We start from the raw sequence: 16,033 nt of genomic DNA on the forward strand, positions 1-16,033 counted from the left end.
ATTATGTTTAGCAAAAAGATTGTAAATTTAAGAGCTAAATTATGTTATGAAAGTCTAAGAAATCTATGATTGATGAGTTTGTTATTTAAGAGCTGATAACTTTACCAACCAAAAGAACTTTAAGAACTATGATAAAATCTATATACCAAAAAGCAGTTTATGAATGAAGAGAAACATTGCTGGCTTGCAGAAATAACTGAGACAATTTATCCGATACGATCATATCAGATAGTCTGATAACTGAGACTATTTATCTGATACAATTATATCAGATTATATGGATGTACTGCAAAAGTGAATAAAAATGGAATGATATTAGCAATCCTATTTTATTTCCCAGTTTTACAATAGAAACCTTTAGAATGAATAATAAATTTGGGTAGAGCACTAAGTTATTATTTTAGCTATTCTCGAAAAAAATCAAAGAATAATATACTACTGTTCTAGATAAATATTTAAGTCTTGGATGAATCTGGAGATACATAAGTGTGTATTCAAGTACACATACTCATATCCATTCAGATCCTCCATTTTCGTTAGATTATCAGTAGGGCTTTTAAAAAGGAAACAACCCAACCAAGCTGACGAGAAATGAAAATAAAAGACCTTAATTCCAGTAAAATTCTCTATTAGATGAATAACTTCCCTGTAAATCTATAGTAAGGGATGAAATATGTCAGTAAAAAGCACTATTTCCCAACTAGTAACAAAGAATAGAAAAACAGAAGACACAGGAACAGCTAAACAAAACTGATTTTATATCTAATCTGATGGTTTCCAGAACTATACAGAAGAGACACTGGGTGAGGACAAGAGAGAGTCTGACTCCTTTCCTAAAATACATGTTCTCTAAAGGATGATAATAAAAAAATTGAGATGCTATATTACTTTACTAGGGCTTCCATAACAAAGTACCATTGGTTGGGTGGTTTAAACAACAGAACTTTATTTCGTCAAAATTCTGGAGGCTAAAGGTCCAAGACTAATATGTCAACAGGCTTGGTTTCTTCTGAGGGCTTCTCAGCTTGGCTTACAGTTGGTTATCTTCTGGTATCTTCATATGATTTTCCCTCTACATATGCCTGTGTCCTAATCTCCTCTTCTTATAAGTACACCAGTTATACTGGATTAAGGCCAACCTGTATGACCTCATTTTTTCTTAATTATCTCTTTAAAAGCCCTCTCCAAGTACAGTCACATTCTGAGGTAATGAGGGTTAGGATTTCAACATATGGATTTGGGGGGAACATAAGTCAGCCCATTACAGATATCGATAACCACAAATATTTTTAAGCAAAAGATATTAAAGGAATTGGTTCATTTGAAAAAATTGATTTACTTTGTCTTCTCATCTTCCTAGACAGACCACCTGATTTCCAGGGTTTGAAGTTCAACCATAAAATGAAAGGAGAATAGGACTAGCATCTAAAGCCCATATTCATTTTAAATTTCTGAAACCTGACCTTGTAATTTCCAAGCAAGAAATAGCAGAACATACAAGATTTTGTCTACCATTGGCAGTTTTGATGCATCTGCATGTTAAAATTCTCATCGCAGACTAGAAGTCTAACTGGAGAGAACCAAGCAAGATTCCAACTAAAAGCCTCTCTTGAACAGTTAAGACAGTGGTGTGTACAGAGAAACGTAGTCAAAAAGTAGAGACTCAAGCCCAATCTGTGCTGTCAAGAGAGGTTTCTGGAAGATCATTACTCCAATGCTGAGTCTGAGATAAGAGTCATTCAGGCAATGAAAGGTAGAAGGATATTCCAGATGACAAACACAGCATGAGTGATAAAGTCAGGGAGCCACACAAACAGCTGGAAGTCAGGACTCTTGAGAGATTCAGCTGGAGAGGTATAAGGAATCCATCTCCTGGACATGATTGTGTAGGTGAAGAAACCACGAAAGGGTTTTACGTTAGATTGATATTTTTGATAAATCACTCTGGCCACAGTATGGACCACCAATTACTTGAAACTGGAAGAAAGGAAAAATTCAGATTTTTCAGTCAGATAAGTCTGACTCTTATCTCAGACTCAGCATTGGAGTAATGATCTTCCAGAAACCTCTCTTGACAGCACAGATTGGGCTTGAGTCTCTACTTTTTGACTACGTTTCTCTGTACACACCACTGTCTTAACTGTTCAAGAGAGGCTTTTAGTTGGAATCTTGCTTGGTTCTCTCCAGTTAGACTTCTAGTCTGTGATGAGAATTTTAACATGCAGATGCATCAAAACTGCCAATGGTAGACAAAATCTTGTATGTTCTGCTATTTCTTGCTTGGAAATTACAAGGTCAGGTTTCAGAAATTTAAAATGAATATGGGCTTTAGATGCTAGTCCTATTCAGACTAGCCGTGAACATACAGAAATATGTACCCAACAGTGATAATAATGCTTTCCAACACAGTGACATGCACTGAATCCCTGATCTGACAGGTTATTTTCAGAAAGACTTCTCAGCCAAATAAAAAATCCTACACACCCTTTGAAGCCTTCCCTAACAACTTCTCAACACCCTGGCACAGAAGTCATCTACCTAACTCTGCTGAGTGTTTAGCACTTTACTTATTTTTCTATTAAAGCAATTATCCCTTCTACCTTGTACAATGACCACTGTGAATGTGACTTAGCCTTGCTACCAAGTAGCTGGTTTGTAGCATAATTAATTGGTACGTAGTAATTGTCCTTAGTAAATATTTATTAAATAGGGAAAATAATGATAAAGGTAACTTCAAGTCTAAAGAGATTCGGTAAAAATAAACATGAATCCTTTTTATAATTAACACTATCATATTGAGTACTTAGGAAATATGAGACAGAATCTTGACTGTTTTACAGATTTCATTTAATTTGCCCTTTACTCTCCTAGGACTACACTATACTCTTGAGGAGGTAGAAAGTCAAGAATAATGAAGGCACATGCTCTATCAGGACTCCTGGGCTTTGGAGTAGTCCTTAGGATATTTCAAAGGACCTTAGTTGTGTGCAGGTAATAAGCTTATATATAATTTATTGTATTCAGCCTGATAAGTGTTATTAGAACATTGGTAAATTGAGAAAAAGTTCTGCAGCATCACCTTGCCCAAGGATGAGTGATACGGTTTGGCTGTGTCCTCACCCAAATCTCATGCTGAATTGTAATCCCCAAAATTGGGGGAGGGACTTCATGGGAGGTGACTGGATCATGAGGGTGAATTTCCCCCTTGCTATTCTCAAGATAGTGAGTTCTCATGAGATCTGGTTGTTTAAAAGTGTGTAGCACCTCCTTCTTCACTCTCTCTCTCTCCTCCACCATATGAAGTTGGTGTTTGATTCCCCTTCACCTTCTGCCACGAAGTTTCCTGAGGCCTCCCCAGCCATGGTTCCTGTACAGCCTGTGGAACTATGAGTCAATTTAATCTCTTTTCTTTATAAATTACCCAGTATCAGATAGTTATTTATAGCAGTGTGAGAACTGGTTAAAACAATGAGGAAAATACTATATGGTCAATTTCAAAGACTCATGGCATAAGTCCTATTTTGGTATAACAGAGAACCCTGGTAAGAACTCACACTCCTTAGAATAGGACAATTGGAACTCTGTGAAGTGATGTGCAGGTATTCATTTACAGCTAAACCCACCATTAATCAAGACATTATTAGAGTATGCCTGTGATGACATTTTGTCTTAAATCATATGTAGTAACTAATAGTTCCTGTTCTTAATAGAGGATATTATCACACCAGAGACTTTTTCAAACCTAGCAAAAGTGTAAACTATGCTTGTGTTTAATCTTTTTTAAAACACAATTTCCATGTCCTCTATTCACCAATAGAGCAAGTAAAGTAAATCATTAAGAGCAGAAATGCCAATATGGCTACAACTTACAAACTTGCCGAACTTCAGTAGAATATTAGCTAACAAGGCACTTTTGGCTGTCACATGTATACACACTTCCATATGTGTATACTGCTTTCATAGTAAAAGCTCTCACTATAGAAGTTACCCATGGGTGAGAGTATTTTAATATTTTTGTCATATAGGATTCATCCAAAGGCCTTTTTAGGTGACTTCCTTTCAGAGTAGTTTGAAATAAGTTAAAACCAATTACCAGCAGTAACTATATCATTAAACAGTAGAACATAAACTTTTATTAATAGTCTGAAAAAATTTTCTATTATTAAACACGTGGACAGCATAACAAACAATTTTCTAAAAGAAAAGCTGAGCTCAGTGGCTCATGTCTGTAATCCCAGCACTTTGGGAGGCTGAGGCGGGCGGATCACGAGGTCAGGAGATCGAGACCACGGTGAAACCCCGTCTCTACTAAAAATACAAAAAAAAAAAAAAAATTATCCAGGCGCGGTGGCCGGCGCCTGTAGTCCCAGCTACTTGGGAGGCTGAGGCAGGAGAATGGTGTGAACCCAGGAGGAGGAGCTTCCAATGAGCCAAGATCACACCACTCCACTCCAGCCTGGGTGACAGAGCAAGACTCTGTCTCAAAAAAAAGAAAAAAAAAAAAAAAAAAGAAAAGCTGAGCTCACAAGAAAGTACAGTAAACCCCTGCAGGTCAAAAAGCAAAATCAGGAAGGTAGAATCCGTGGTGGGAAGTAGGTACTGACAGCTTCAAGAGCCCTGAGCACATTTGCTAGCAGCTGCTTCCAAAGGCAAAGGGCCTAAAGGCCATGGAAGAAGTGAACAGATGAAAAGGTCTTGAAACTTAGAAACGTAAGAAAATGTGACTGAGTCCCTACTCCCATCTTCCACCCTACATACACACAGAATCAGGAAACTCAAAGAGTCTACCTTCAGTACACACAAAAAATACCCATAGGCCAAGAAAGAGCAATCAGTATGAGGCCTGTTTGGGGAAAATTGCCTTACCCCAAGCCTTGCAAGAATCCCAAACAAATAAGAAAAATATTACAGCTCATATAAGTTTGCAATGCAATGTTTAAAAATACTGAAGAGAGTTCATATATCCACCAGAAAACATATATAAGAAATATTAATCACAATTTTATTCATAAAAGTCAAAAATGTTGAAGTAACATTTAGCAACTGGAAAATGAATAAATTGTGGTTATATTTATACAATGGAATCCTATGTGGCAATTTAAAAGAACTAGCCCTATAAGCAACAAAATGGATGAATCTCAGATATAACCTTGAGGCAAAGAAGCCAGAAATAAAATATACTACAAAATGTATGAAATGAAGCTCAATAACAGGCACAATTTATCTATGGTGATAGAAGTCAGACTAGTGGTTACCTTGCAGGAGTGGAAGTGGGATGCGGACCTATGTATAACATGAGAAAACATTCTGGGGCATAAATATATCCTACCTTTTAGTAAGGGTAGTTGCTATATATATGTCTGCATATGTAAAAAGTCATAAAGCTGTACACTTAAGCCTTGGCATAAATCCTATTTTGATATAACAGAGAACCATGGTAAGAACTCATACTCCCTGGAATAGAATAATTGGAACTCTGTGAAGTGATGTGCAGGTTTTCCTTTACAGCTAAAGTCATTTACAATATGTAATATAGAGTAGGATATTACTCTCATATTTTTTAAATATGAAGAAAGATACTACATGAGTAAAAATCAGCAGGAATGTAGACTTCTCAAGAAATTCAGATAACAAAGTTATTTTATTTAAAACTATAAAATATATACTAAAATGGAAAAAATATTTAAAATATAATAAACTTCAAATGCATTTGAAAAATGCCAAATAAAACTTCCACATATTATGTTGATATTTTTTTCATTTAAAACTTAGGAAATAGGTTAAACAGGAGTTTAGAGAAGCTCTGAAAGAAAATTAGTATGCAAAAAGATACATATGAAGCAACTGTCCCAAAAGCAGCAAAAAAAAACCTAAGAGATAAAAGTATAAAATGAAAAACAGTGTTAAAGATGTCAACATATGTCTGCTAGGATTTTCAAGATGAGAAACTAGAGAGAATGGAGAAAAGTTAATATCAGAGATAGTGGCTAAGAATTATCCAGAATTTATAAAAATCACATATTCTCAAGCACATAATGCAACAAAATTCCAAGGAGGATAAAAATAAATGAAGGGAAATTTAAATTCATAATAGTAAACAGATAAATATAAAAAAGAAATAAATCTTTAAAAATAATAAGAGGAGCAAATATAAAACAAACAGTGAAAGATGACAAATTTATATCCAACCATATTAATAATCACATTAAATGTAAATAGTCTAAACATCCAAATTAAAAGGAAGAGATCATCTAATTGGATTTTTAAAATAAGATCCAGTTATATGTTGCCTACAAAAAACACATTTTGAATATAAAGACACAAAGAAGTTAAAAATTACAAAATAGAAAAAGATATACTAAACTAACAGTGATCAAAAGGAAAATGGAAAGGACATATCAATATCAGGCAAAGTAGATTTAACAGCAAAAAATATCATAAGGAATAAGGAAGGTTATTTAAATAAAGGACTCAATTCATCAACAAGACATAGTAATGCTAAATGTTTTTACATCTAATAAGAAAGTTTCACAATACATGAAGCAAAATCTGATAAAATTGAAAAGACAAATAGGAAAATTCACAATTACAGTCTGAGATTTCAATACCCCCTCACAATAATTGATATACAAATAAATGGGAAATTTATAAAAATAAAGAAAATTTAAACAACATTATCAACTAACTTGATCTAATGGCCATTTATTGATCACTACACCCAACCATAATAGAATGTAAATTTTTCCTACATGCACACAGAATATTCTCCAATGTAATTTGTATTCTAGTTGTTAAAATAAGTCTCAATAAATTTAAAAGAACTCAAATTGGCCGGGTGCATTGGCTCACGCCTGTAATCTCAGCACTTTGGAAGGCAGAGGTGGGCAGATCACCTGAGGTCAGGAGTTCATGAGCAGCCTGACCAACATGGAGAAACCCCATCTCTACTAAAAATACAAAATTAGCCTGGTGTGGTGGCAAATGCCTGTAATCCCAGCTACTCAGGAGGCTGAGGCAGGAGAATCACTTGAACCCGGGAGTCAGAGGTTGTGGTGAGCCAAGATCATGCCATTGCACTCCAGCCTGGGCAACAAGAGCAAAACACCATCTTGGAAAAAAAAAAAAAAAAAAAAAACCTCAAACCTCAAATTATACAAAATTACATTCTCCCATTACAATAAAATTAGAAATCAATAACAGAAAGATATCTGAAAAATCCCCAACTATTTAGCAATTAAATAACCAACTTCTAAGTATCCCATGGGTCAAGAAATAATCAAAAGGATAATTAGAAAGTATTTTGAACTGAAAGAAAATTTCAACTCAACATATCAAAATGTGAGGATGCAGCTGAAGCAGTACTTAAGGGAAAATTTACAGCACCAAACACCTATAATTAGGAAAGAAGAAAGGTCTCAAATCAAATGACCTCAGCTTCCACCACAGGACTAGAAGAGGAGTAAACTGAACCAAAGGTAAGCATAATGAAGGAAATAAATAACAATAGAAATTAACAAAGTGGAACAGAGAAAAAGAACTGGGAAAAATCAGGGGAAGAGTAATAAAACTGATAAATCCCTAGGCAGACTGATCAGGAAAAAAAGAAGGAAACACAAAATTACCAGTATCAGTAATTGAGGTAACATCACTATAGATCCTATAGGTATTAAAAGGATAACATGGAACATTATTAACATCTTTATGCCAATAAATCCAACAACTCAGAAAAAAATTACCAATTCCTTTAAAGACAATAACTATCAAAGCTTACTCAATGATAAATAAGTCACATGAATACCCCTATATTTATTAAAGAATTGAATTTATAGTTTAAACCTTCCCACAAAGAAAATTCCAGACCTAGTTGGTGTCACTGTTGAATTCCTAACATTTTATGAAGAGATCCTACTAATTCTACACGAACTGTTTTAGAAAATTGAAGAGCACAGAGGAGATTAGCATTATCCAAATACTAAAACCAGGCAGTAACATAACAAGGAAAAAAAGTCACAGATCAATATCCCTTAGGAATGTAGATGCAAAAATTCCAAAACAAAATTTTGGCAAATCAAGTTTGACAATATATAAAGAAAAGGCATTAACAGGGCCTTTGGGGATGTGATTAGGTAATGAGGGTGGAACCCTCATGAATGGGATTATTGCCCTTATTAAATAGACCCAAGAAAGCTCTTCATCCTTTCCGCTATGTGAGATCACAGTGAGAAGGCACCATCTATGAACCAGGAAACAAACCATCCCCAGACACTGAGTCTGCTGGTGCCCTTGGAGTTCCCGGACTTGAGAACTCTAAAAAATAAATTTCTGTTATTTATGTCTATGGCATTTTGTTATAGTAGCCTGAATGGACTACGATCTTAACAAGATACAAAGGCAATGCAATGGAGAAATGACAGTGTTTTCAACAAATGCTAAAGGAACGACTGGATGTTCAAAAGCAAAAAGTTTAAACATTCATCTCAACACATATCTCACATCTCATACAAAATTTATTTCAAACTGGATGTTATACCTAAATTCAAAATATAACACTATAAAACTTCCAGAGCACATAGGAGAAAAGCTGTGTGACCTTAAGTTTGGTGATGAGCTTTTAGATATAACACCAAAAGCATGATTCACACGAGAAGAAACTAATAGGACTTATTGAAATTAAAAACTTTTGCTCTAAGAAAGACACTGTTAAGAGAATGAAAAGACATGCCAAAGACTGAAAGAATGGAAACCTGCCTGAGCGGGGAAAGGGTAGATCCTCTGAACACACCCTCACCTCTCAGTTCCTTTCCTCACCACTAGCTGCTGTTTCTCTTCTGTACTCCTTTGGGAGATGAGTGAATGAGAAGGGGTAGTTCTTACTCACCCCACTCTCCAGGCCTCTCAGATGATTCAAACTCACCATCCTGAGGATCTTGAGCTGAACCGCAACTCCCCTGGCCCAAGACAGATGTATCTGCACTCTAGGTAGCCACTTAGGGATAATCTAGCTGTTCACTTCAAGCTTCTTTCTGACAAGATCCCTTCATTTCTATAGCTGGTCCTATTAAACAGGACCAAGAGCACCTCAAATTGCCCTGTTGCAGGCTCAATCTCTCTTGTGTTCTCTACTGTATAGTCCCCTTTTGACAGAAAACAAAGATACATCTCTGTTTTAAAAATCCTGGGAGTGCTATAAATAATGCAGCAGCACTCTCCAATATCAAAGAAGTCTGAAAGCCCTCCTCTAGTTCCCTAGGTTTCCTTGTTTGGACTCAGACCCCAGTCTACCATCCTGGTCAAGGTTCAGGCAACAATCCTCGTTGTCCCCCAAACACAGGGAACATTTCCAAGCTCACCAGGAATACTCCCTTGAAGCTCCTTTCACTAGGCATTTGGTCAGAAAATAACACAACCTACCCACCCCAACCCCAAAGCATAGCAATGGCTCTCTCCAAAAAAAACCTACCTTACTAACCTCTTCAAATCTCTCCTAGCCCTTCTTATATGTTTTATCTTGCTAAGTGACCCATGAGCCAAGAAATAGGTCCTATTTTACTTGGTTTGTAAATTCTTTATGAGGGAGAGAGAGATTGACTCTCATTGACTCTGGTATCCTGATATCTCACCTATTGGAGCCTCAGTCAAAAATAAGGCAGGGTGATAGCACCCTCCAGAAGGGCTAAAATGAAAAAGACAGAAGCGTCCAATGTTGGAGTGGATGACAGCAATTAAAACTCTGATACTCTTCCATAGGAGTTTAAAATGGTACAACCTCTAAAAAACCATCTGGCAGGATTTGCTAAAGCTGAATTACGTATATCCTATGAACCAGCAATTTCACTGCTAGGTTTACACCCTGAGAGAAATGTGTGTGTGTGTGTGTGTGTGTGTGTGTGTGTGTGTGTGCATGTGAGTATATATACATATACACAAGTAGTACTACTACAAACATCTTTTGGTGAATATATATACATATACACATATTTGCCAAAAACTAGTTGGGGGGGCAGGGAGGAGGGGTGGGAAGGACCAAATCCACAGTAAAATGGATACATAAGTTATGGCACATCCATGCAATGGCATACAAAGGGCAACTACTCACAACAGCAAGGATCGGTCTCATGACATAATATTGAATTTTGAAAAACAAACAAAAAATTATATTCTGCATAATTCTGCCTATATAAAATTTTTAAATGGACAAAACAACCCCAATTATTCTATTTAGAATATGGGATTCTTAGCACCTTTTTTTCCAAGTAATGGCCCTAGTGACAATTCAGAACGATAAAAGAGATCACCCTCAACATACTGCTATAAAAAGACATGAAAATCAAATATTATTGCCTGGAGATAGCCTCATCTTTGACATATTACCTTATACAGCTAAGTTTATTTTCTTAAATTGATATCATTTTGCTTTTATTACTGAAGAACAGACTACCTCGAGGAAAAGTTAAGTTTCATATTATGAATTATAGCTCAAAGTATACAATTATCATTACGAGCCACAAGAGGGCAGCAGCTCCAAGGAATGGAGTTATGAATATGAAATGAAGAAAATTACAGAAGAGCAATATAAATTATTGAGCTTGTAAACCACAGATTTTTTAACAGAACTTAAAAATTATTATTCCAAGGCTTTTAATCTGGAATTTTAGGACTAGAAAAACCCGAAAGATGTCTCTTTTATATAAGAAACTTCATGTATTTCATTTTCCTCCATATATAAATCATATGTGGACTTATATAAAATATATCTGTTCTACTTTAGTATGAAAATTCTGTATAAAATCATTTGCCATAGAACAATAGCTCACATATGTATAGGTCCTTGTACTTTTTAAAATACTTTCATAAATGTAATATTTTATACTTTTTACTCTATTAAGCCCTCTGAAGTAGACAGGCCAAAAATTATTAATTCCTTTTGATAGATGAAGAAATTGAGGTTTAGGAGAAGTGAGAAACTTGTCCTAATTAACACCACTAATAAGTAGAACAGGCAGAAGCTCATTCAACATATTTTCTATTTTGCACAGTTGTCTGTTAACCACACAAAGATAACAATGGTATCCTTTAGTCACATATGAATTTAGAATATTATTTTAACAGAGCTCTGCTCTAACAGAATGTTAGTTTTAAACTTGTCAATAAGACTTTTCATAGATACCTGGCTAACGATGTTCTCTATTGAAGTACTGACACTTAATAATCTTTGTTATCATCTGATAGAAAAAATGGAAGTAGAAGTGAAGTTTAAAGTAAAATAAGCAGTATTTCCAGAGGACAATGATTAGGATAAAATGGAAAACAGACACACAATTCTAGGGAGCAGGCTTAACAGTTACCTCAAATACTACCATAGTAGTTGTAAATATTTACCATAAGCTATAAATATTCCTAAAGCCACTCAATTTTTACGTTACCAGGAAAATGAATTTATTAATATTGTTTATTAGCCCTAATGTTTAATTATATTATTTTTGGTAAATAGCATATTATCTTATAGCTATAAAAACAGACTCAATATCTGATGCTTAAAAATGTATCCAATTAGAAAGGAAACTGCAACTTGAGGAACAGAACATATAACATCCACAAAAAAAATAGTATGTAATGAAACAAACGAATGGAAGAAAATTTGCTTAGTGTTATAAATAATCAGAGAGAGGTCAAAAACTTATTTCCTTGGACTAAAATATCCCATTCAACTACAAAAGCCAATTGAGGCTATTTCTAGGTTTTAAATTTTTCTGTGTCTTCATAAGGGTCTAATTTCTCCACTCTCAGATATCTGGTGTATTAAATAACTCTTCTGCTCCAGTTATTTCCACCTTACCAGGTACTGCTGGCAAAGCAGAAGCTAGAGACAGTTGCATTAGTATAACCCTGGATTTCTTCCTTTCATTCATTCATTCATTCATTTTATGAACATTTGTTGGGCATATGAGCTAAGCACAGTAAAAGGCAGCTCATCAAAAAATAAATGAATTATTCCCTCATGGCAGAAATAAATGTTAAACAAAAGATGTATTATTACTAAAGAAATAACTGAGACTGAAAAAAAGATGTAGTATTACCAACTGTGGTGATAAAAATGAAAAGTTTCAGGTGCAATGAGGACCATAAGATGACAAAAGAATATCCAACTTATGTTGTCATTCACAAAAACCTTTAAGCAGGTGACATTTAACCTGAGATCCAAAGGTGGGCAATGGAGAAACACCTCCAAGAAGGGGAATCGTGTATCTACTGCCTGGGTAAAGAGTGCCTGGCTTGTTCAAATAACTGAAACTTTTAATTTATCCATGACTAGCACACACACTGTAGAAGAAATAAGGTATAAAAGTCAAGGTGTAGAGAATATACATTTATATAGTATTATTAATAAGGGGGAATTTTTAAAATATTGCCAAGCCCCTTCTCTAAAGAGCAAAATCAGACAGGATGCTGGATTGAGGGATTAAAGAACAGCTCAACTCTGAGTTCAAAATTCCCAAACCACAAGAAAACTAGATTACACAGTACTTTCTCTCTTTATCTCACATGAATGAGGATCAAATGAAATAATACACTAAAACTGCATAATTCACAAAGCAGTATGTACATTTTAATTGTTAATATAAAAGCATTTCTAATTTCATTTCAGCCTTAATTCTTATTCCAAATATAAAGTGGTATTCATCTTTCAAAATTCTCTACTGCAAATTTCCAAGACATCTCCCTAAAATGATAACACCTTCCTTTTGTCTGCAGTAAATCTGTTTTTCCTATTAATGAAAAATTTAAAAATATTTTTTGCAAAGCCTGTGTCAAACTTACATTCTAATGCATTATAAAGAAATTCAAAATCTTCATTTGTTTTAGGATTATGCCTCCGGTGATAGTCCAATTTTATCCATTCTTCTTTTTCTCTTATCTTCTTTAGTTCTTGCTGTGTTTCCCATTCCAATCTTAAGCTTTTCTGTCTTCTTAAATTCTCTACGAAGATTTTAGCATGCCATTGCCTGTAGTAAGTCTGTATCACTATCACCTATAGTTAAATTAAAAGGAAATAGAAAGTGCCTATCATCAACTTTTTGATCAGACAATAAAGGCAATGATGATTATTTCAATTCCAATTCCACAACAAAATAACTGAGTCTAGTCTTAGCTCCAAATACATATTTTCACAAACACTAACATAAAAAACATGTATAATGCATGTGACTGCTATTTGACTTTGATATCTCGCAAATATACCTTCACAGAAGGATGTTTGTACAATCCTTAACAGAATAGACTCTGGAGTAAAACTTAGTTTGAATCTTCCTTCTGCTTCTCACTAGTTGTTTGATTGGATAAGTTACTTGCCATCTCTATGCTTTAGTACCCTCATGTGTAAAACAGTGATAATAAGAGTATACATATAAAGTGCTTAATCCAAGCCTGGTACATCATGAGTCCTCAATAAATACTATTATTGTTATAAATATTAATTATCTCCATCTTATCTTAAATGCCACTAGCTTAGGCTCATGTTTATAACAAAACTGTGTTTTCCTAAATACACATCAGGTAGGTATGTGTGGAAACCACCAAAGGCAGGTTAGATAAAATGGAGACTGAAGCAAATAAATATTTATTAACTTGTATGAAACATGAATATGTTTGAAAGTACACCATAGTACTAAACCCTCAAAAAGTTTATGATATAGCTGAGTTTATCATTTTTTCTGAGAGTTTATAATTTTATTTATTAAACTCATAAATAAAAATAAAATGTGAAGAGGCCGGATCAAGACTGATGGTAGAGCTTATGCTGATGCATCCCTTACTCTCGTCCTAATGCCTAATAATTGTAGAAAAACTATGTAAAGCAGATATCAACAAAGATACTAGATCAAACTGAAGGGGTCCCCCAAAAGAATAGAAACTTTGAAGAATCCCTTCAACAAAAGAGGCCAGTAGAATTAATTGAAGAAAGAGTCTGTAACCTAATCATGCACTGGAGAAGCAAGTCAGAAAAAACAAGGGGCTCTAGGACTGCTCTAAGCCCAAAACTGATGGATGGTCTGAGCAGAGTGGCCACTAACCAGGTGACTTTAAAAACTGCAAAAGGGATAGGTTCCTCTAAAATAATTAGGCAAGGAGCAACAGAGATATTTGTCCCTAGGCAAGAGTGGTGAGTGTCCCAGAAGGTGACACCCAGGATGAAAAAAAAAAAGCCCCCTATCCAGAAAACTAGGTTTCTCCCATAATCAAGCTTTACATTTCCCCTAAAATCATGGGGTCAGACTGGGTGAACCAATATGCTATTGGCACACTGGACATTAAGAATCTCAAACACATCAGCGGCATCTAGAAAACTATTAGCAATGCAAATTTTCAGGCCCCACCCCAGAGCTATTGATCAGAAACTCCTGGGTAAGCACAGCATTCTATATATTCATGAGCCCTCCAGATGATGCTTATAGTAAAGTTTTAGAACTACTAGAGTAAATCAAAACAAAACAAAATACAAGAGCAGACTAGATATAGTTAATATTTTCACAGAGAAAGGAAAGGCTATCAGTATAAAATAATATAATGAACCAAGAAGAAAGACTGGCAAAAATTTTATTTTTGAAATTTAAAAAATTAATAGAACATGGATTAGACTGAGTGCTACTAAACTTGTTCAACTTATTTAAAACACCAAAACACAGTTGTTTAAACAACACAGAAGTTTTTTCCCTTTCACATGACAATCCAGGGATTAGCAAAGCAGTTTAGGGCTCGTAGGAAAGCTCTGTCATATTTAACAAATGGCTTCCTACTTATATGTCCCAGATGGCTGGTCCACTTACCATCTTCCAACCAGTAAACAGAGGGAAAAGGAACAAAGAGCATTTTAAGAATGATAACTCTAAGTGGCTCACATTGTCCCTCACATCTCGCTGTCCAGATCTTAGTTATATGGCCTCACTGATACACAAGGGAGGTGATGAAATGTGGTCATCAGTGGAACAGCCACATGCTCAGATAAAGCTTTACTACAATAGGAGAAGGGAAAAAATGGGTATTGACAGAGAACTAGTAGTTTCTTGTAAGCTGATCTGCAGAATGTGTAGAACATAAGAAGTAATAAGTAGGTAAGAAAATTAGGTGAGAAAATCTTTTAGCATGCAGGACAAAGGCTCATAAAAATTTAAATGAATGAATGAAAAATAAGAGACATGAAAGATAAATCCCAGCATTCCAAAATGTTTCCTTTTTTTTTTTTTTTTTCTTTTTAGGCGAAGTCTCACTGTCACCCAGGCTAGAGTGCAGTGGTGTGATCTCAGCTCACTGCAGCCTCCGCCTCCTGGCTTCAAGTGATTCTCATGCTTCCCCTCCTGAGCAGTTGGGACCACAGGCACGTGCCACTATGCCTGGCTAATTCTTGTATTTTCAGTAGAGACAGGGTTTCACCAAGTTGCCGAGCTTGGTCTCCAACTCCTGGCCTCGAGTGATCTGCCCACTTCAGCCTCCCAAAGTACTGGGATTACAAGCATGTGCCTCAGCATCTGGCCTCATTCCAAAATATTTCTGAGATAAGTTCCAGATAAAATAAGGAAAGTTGATTACAGAAACTCATAAAAACATAATAGAGGTATATTTCCCACAGCAAGACATGGACTCTCGGAAAGGGTACATCACCAAGTCTCAAGCATATTACAATAAGATTACCAAATACCAAGGATAAAGTGAAAATCCTGACAGCTTCTAGAAAGAGGAAACAAAGAAAGGAGGGGCAGAAAATGAAGAAAAGCCTAGTAAGGTTCTTGACTTATTCATGGAAACGATATATAGGCTGATTAGATATGCACTTGGTATAAAAAAATTAGTTATGTTAAAAAATGTGTATGAGTAACTGTCAGAGGCGTGTGAACCAGAGCAACTCCATCTTGAATAGCAGCTGGGTGAAATGCGGCTGAAACTTACTGGGCTGCATTCCCAGACAGCTAGGCATTGTAAGCCACAGGATAAGATAAGAGGTCAGTACAAGATACAAGTCATAAAGACCTTGCTAATA

The 16,033-nt window shown here is 35.3% G+C and overlaps 1 protein-coding gene across 3 annotated transcripts in view; it reads right to left on the reverse strand.

The window, feature by feature from the left end:
* IQUB (IQ motif and ubiquitin domain containing) overlaps nucleotides 1-16,033 on the reverse strand; it is an 83,088-nt gene that overhangs the window by 31,791 nt on the left and 35,264 nt on the right. For all 3 annotated transcript variants that reach the window (XM_003815444.5, XM_057302752.2, XM_008968439.5), the window contains exon 7: nucleotides 12,820-13,030. In XM_003815444.5, coding sequence (XP_003815492.1) covers nucleotides 12,820-13,030 — 211 coding nt within the window. The remainder of the gene's footprint in view (nucleotides 1-12,819; nucleotides 13,031-16,033) is intronic.

The sequence above is a fragment of the Pan paniscus genome, chromosome 6 (genome assembly GCF_029289425.2).
Source record: "Pan paniscus chromosome 6, NHGRI_mPanPan1-v2.0_pri, whole genome shotgun sequence".
NCBI classification, from domain to species: Eukaryota; Metazoa; Chordata; class Mammalia; order Primates; family Hominidae; genus Pan; species Pan paniscus.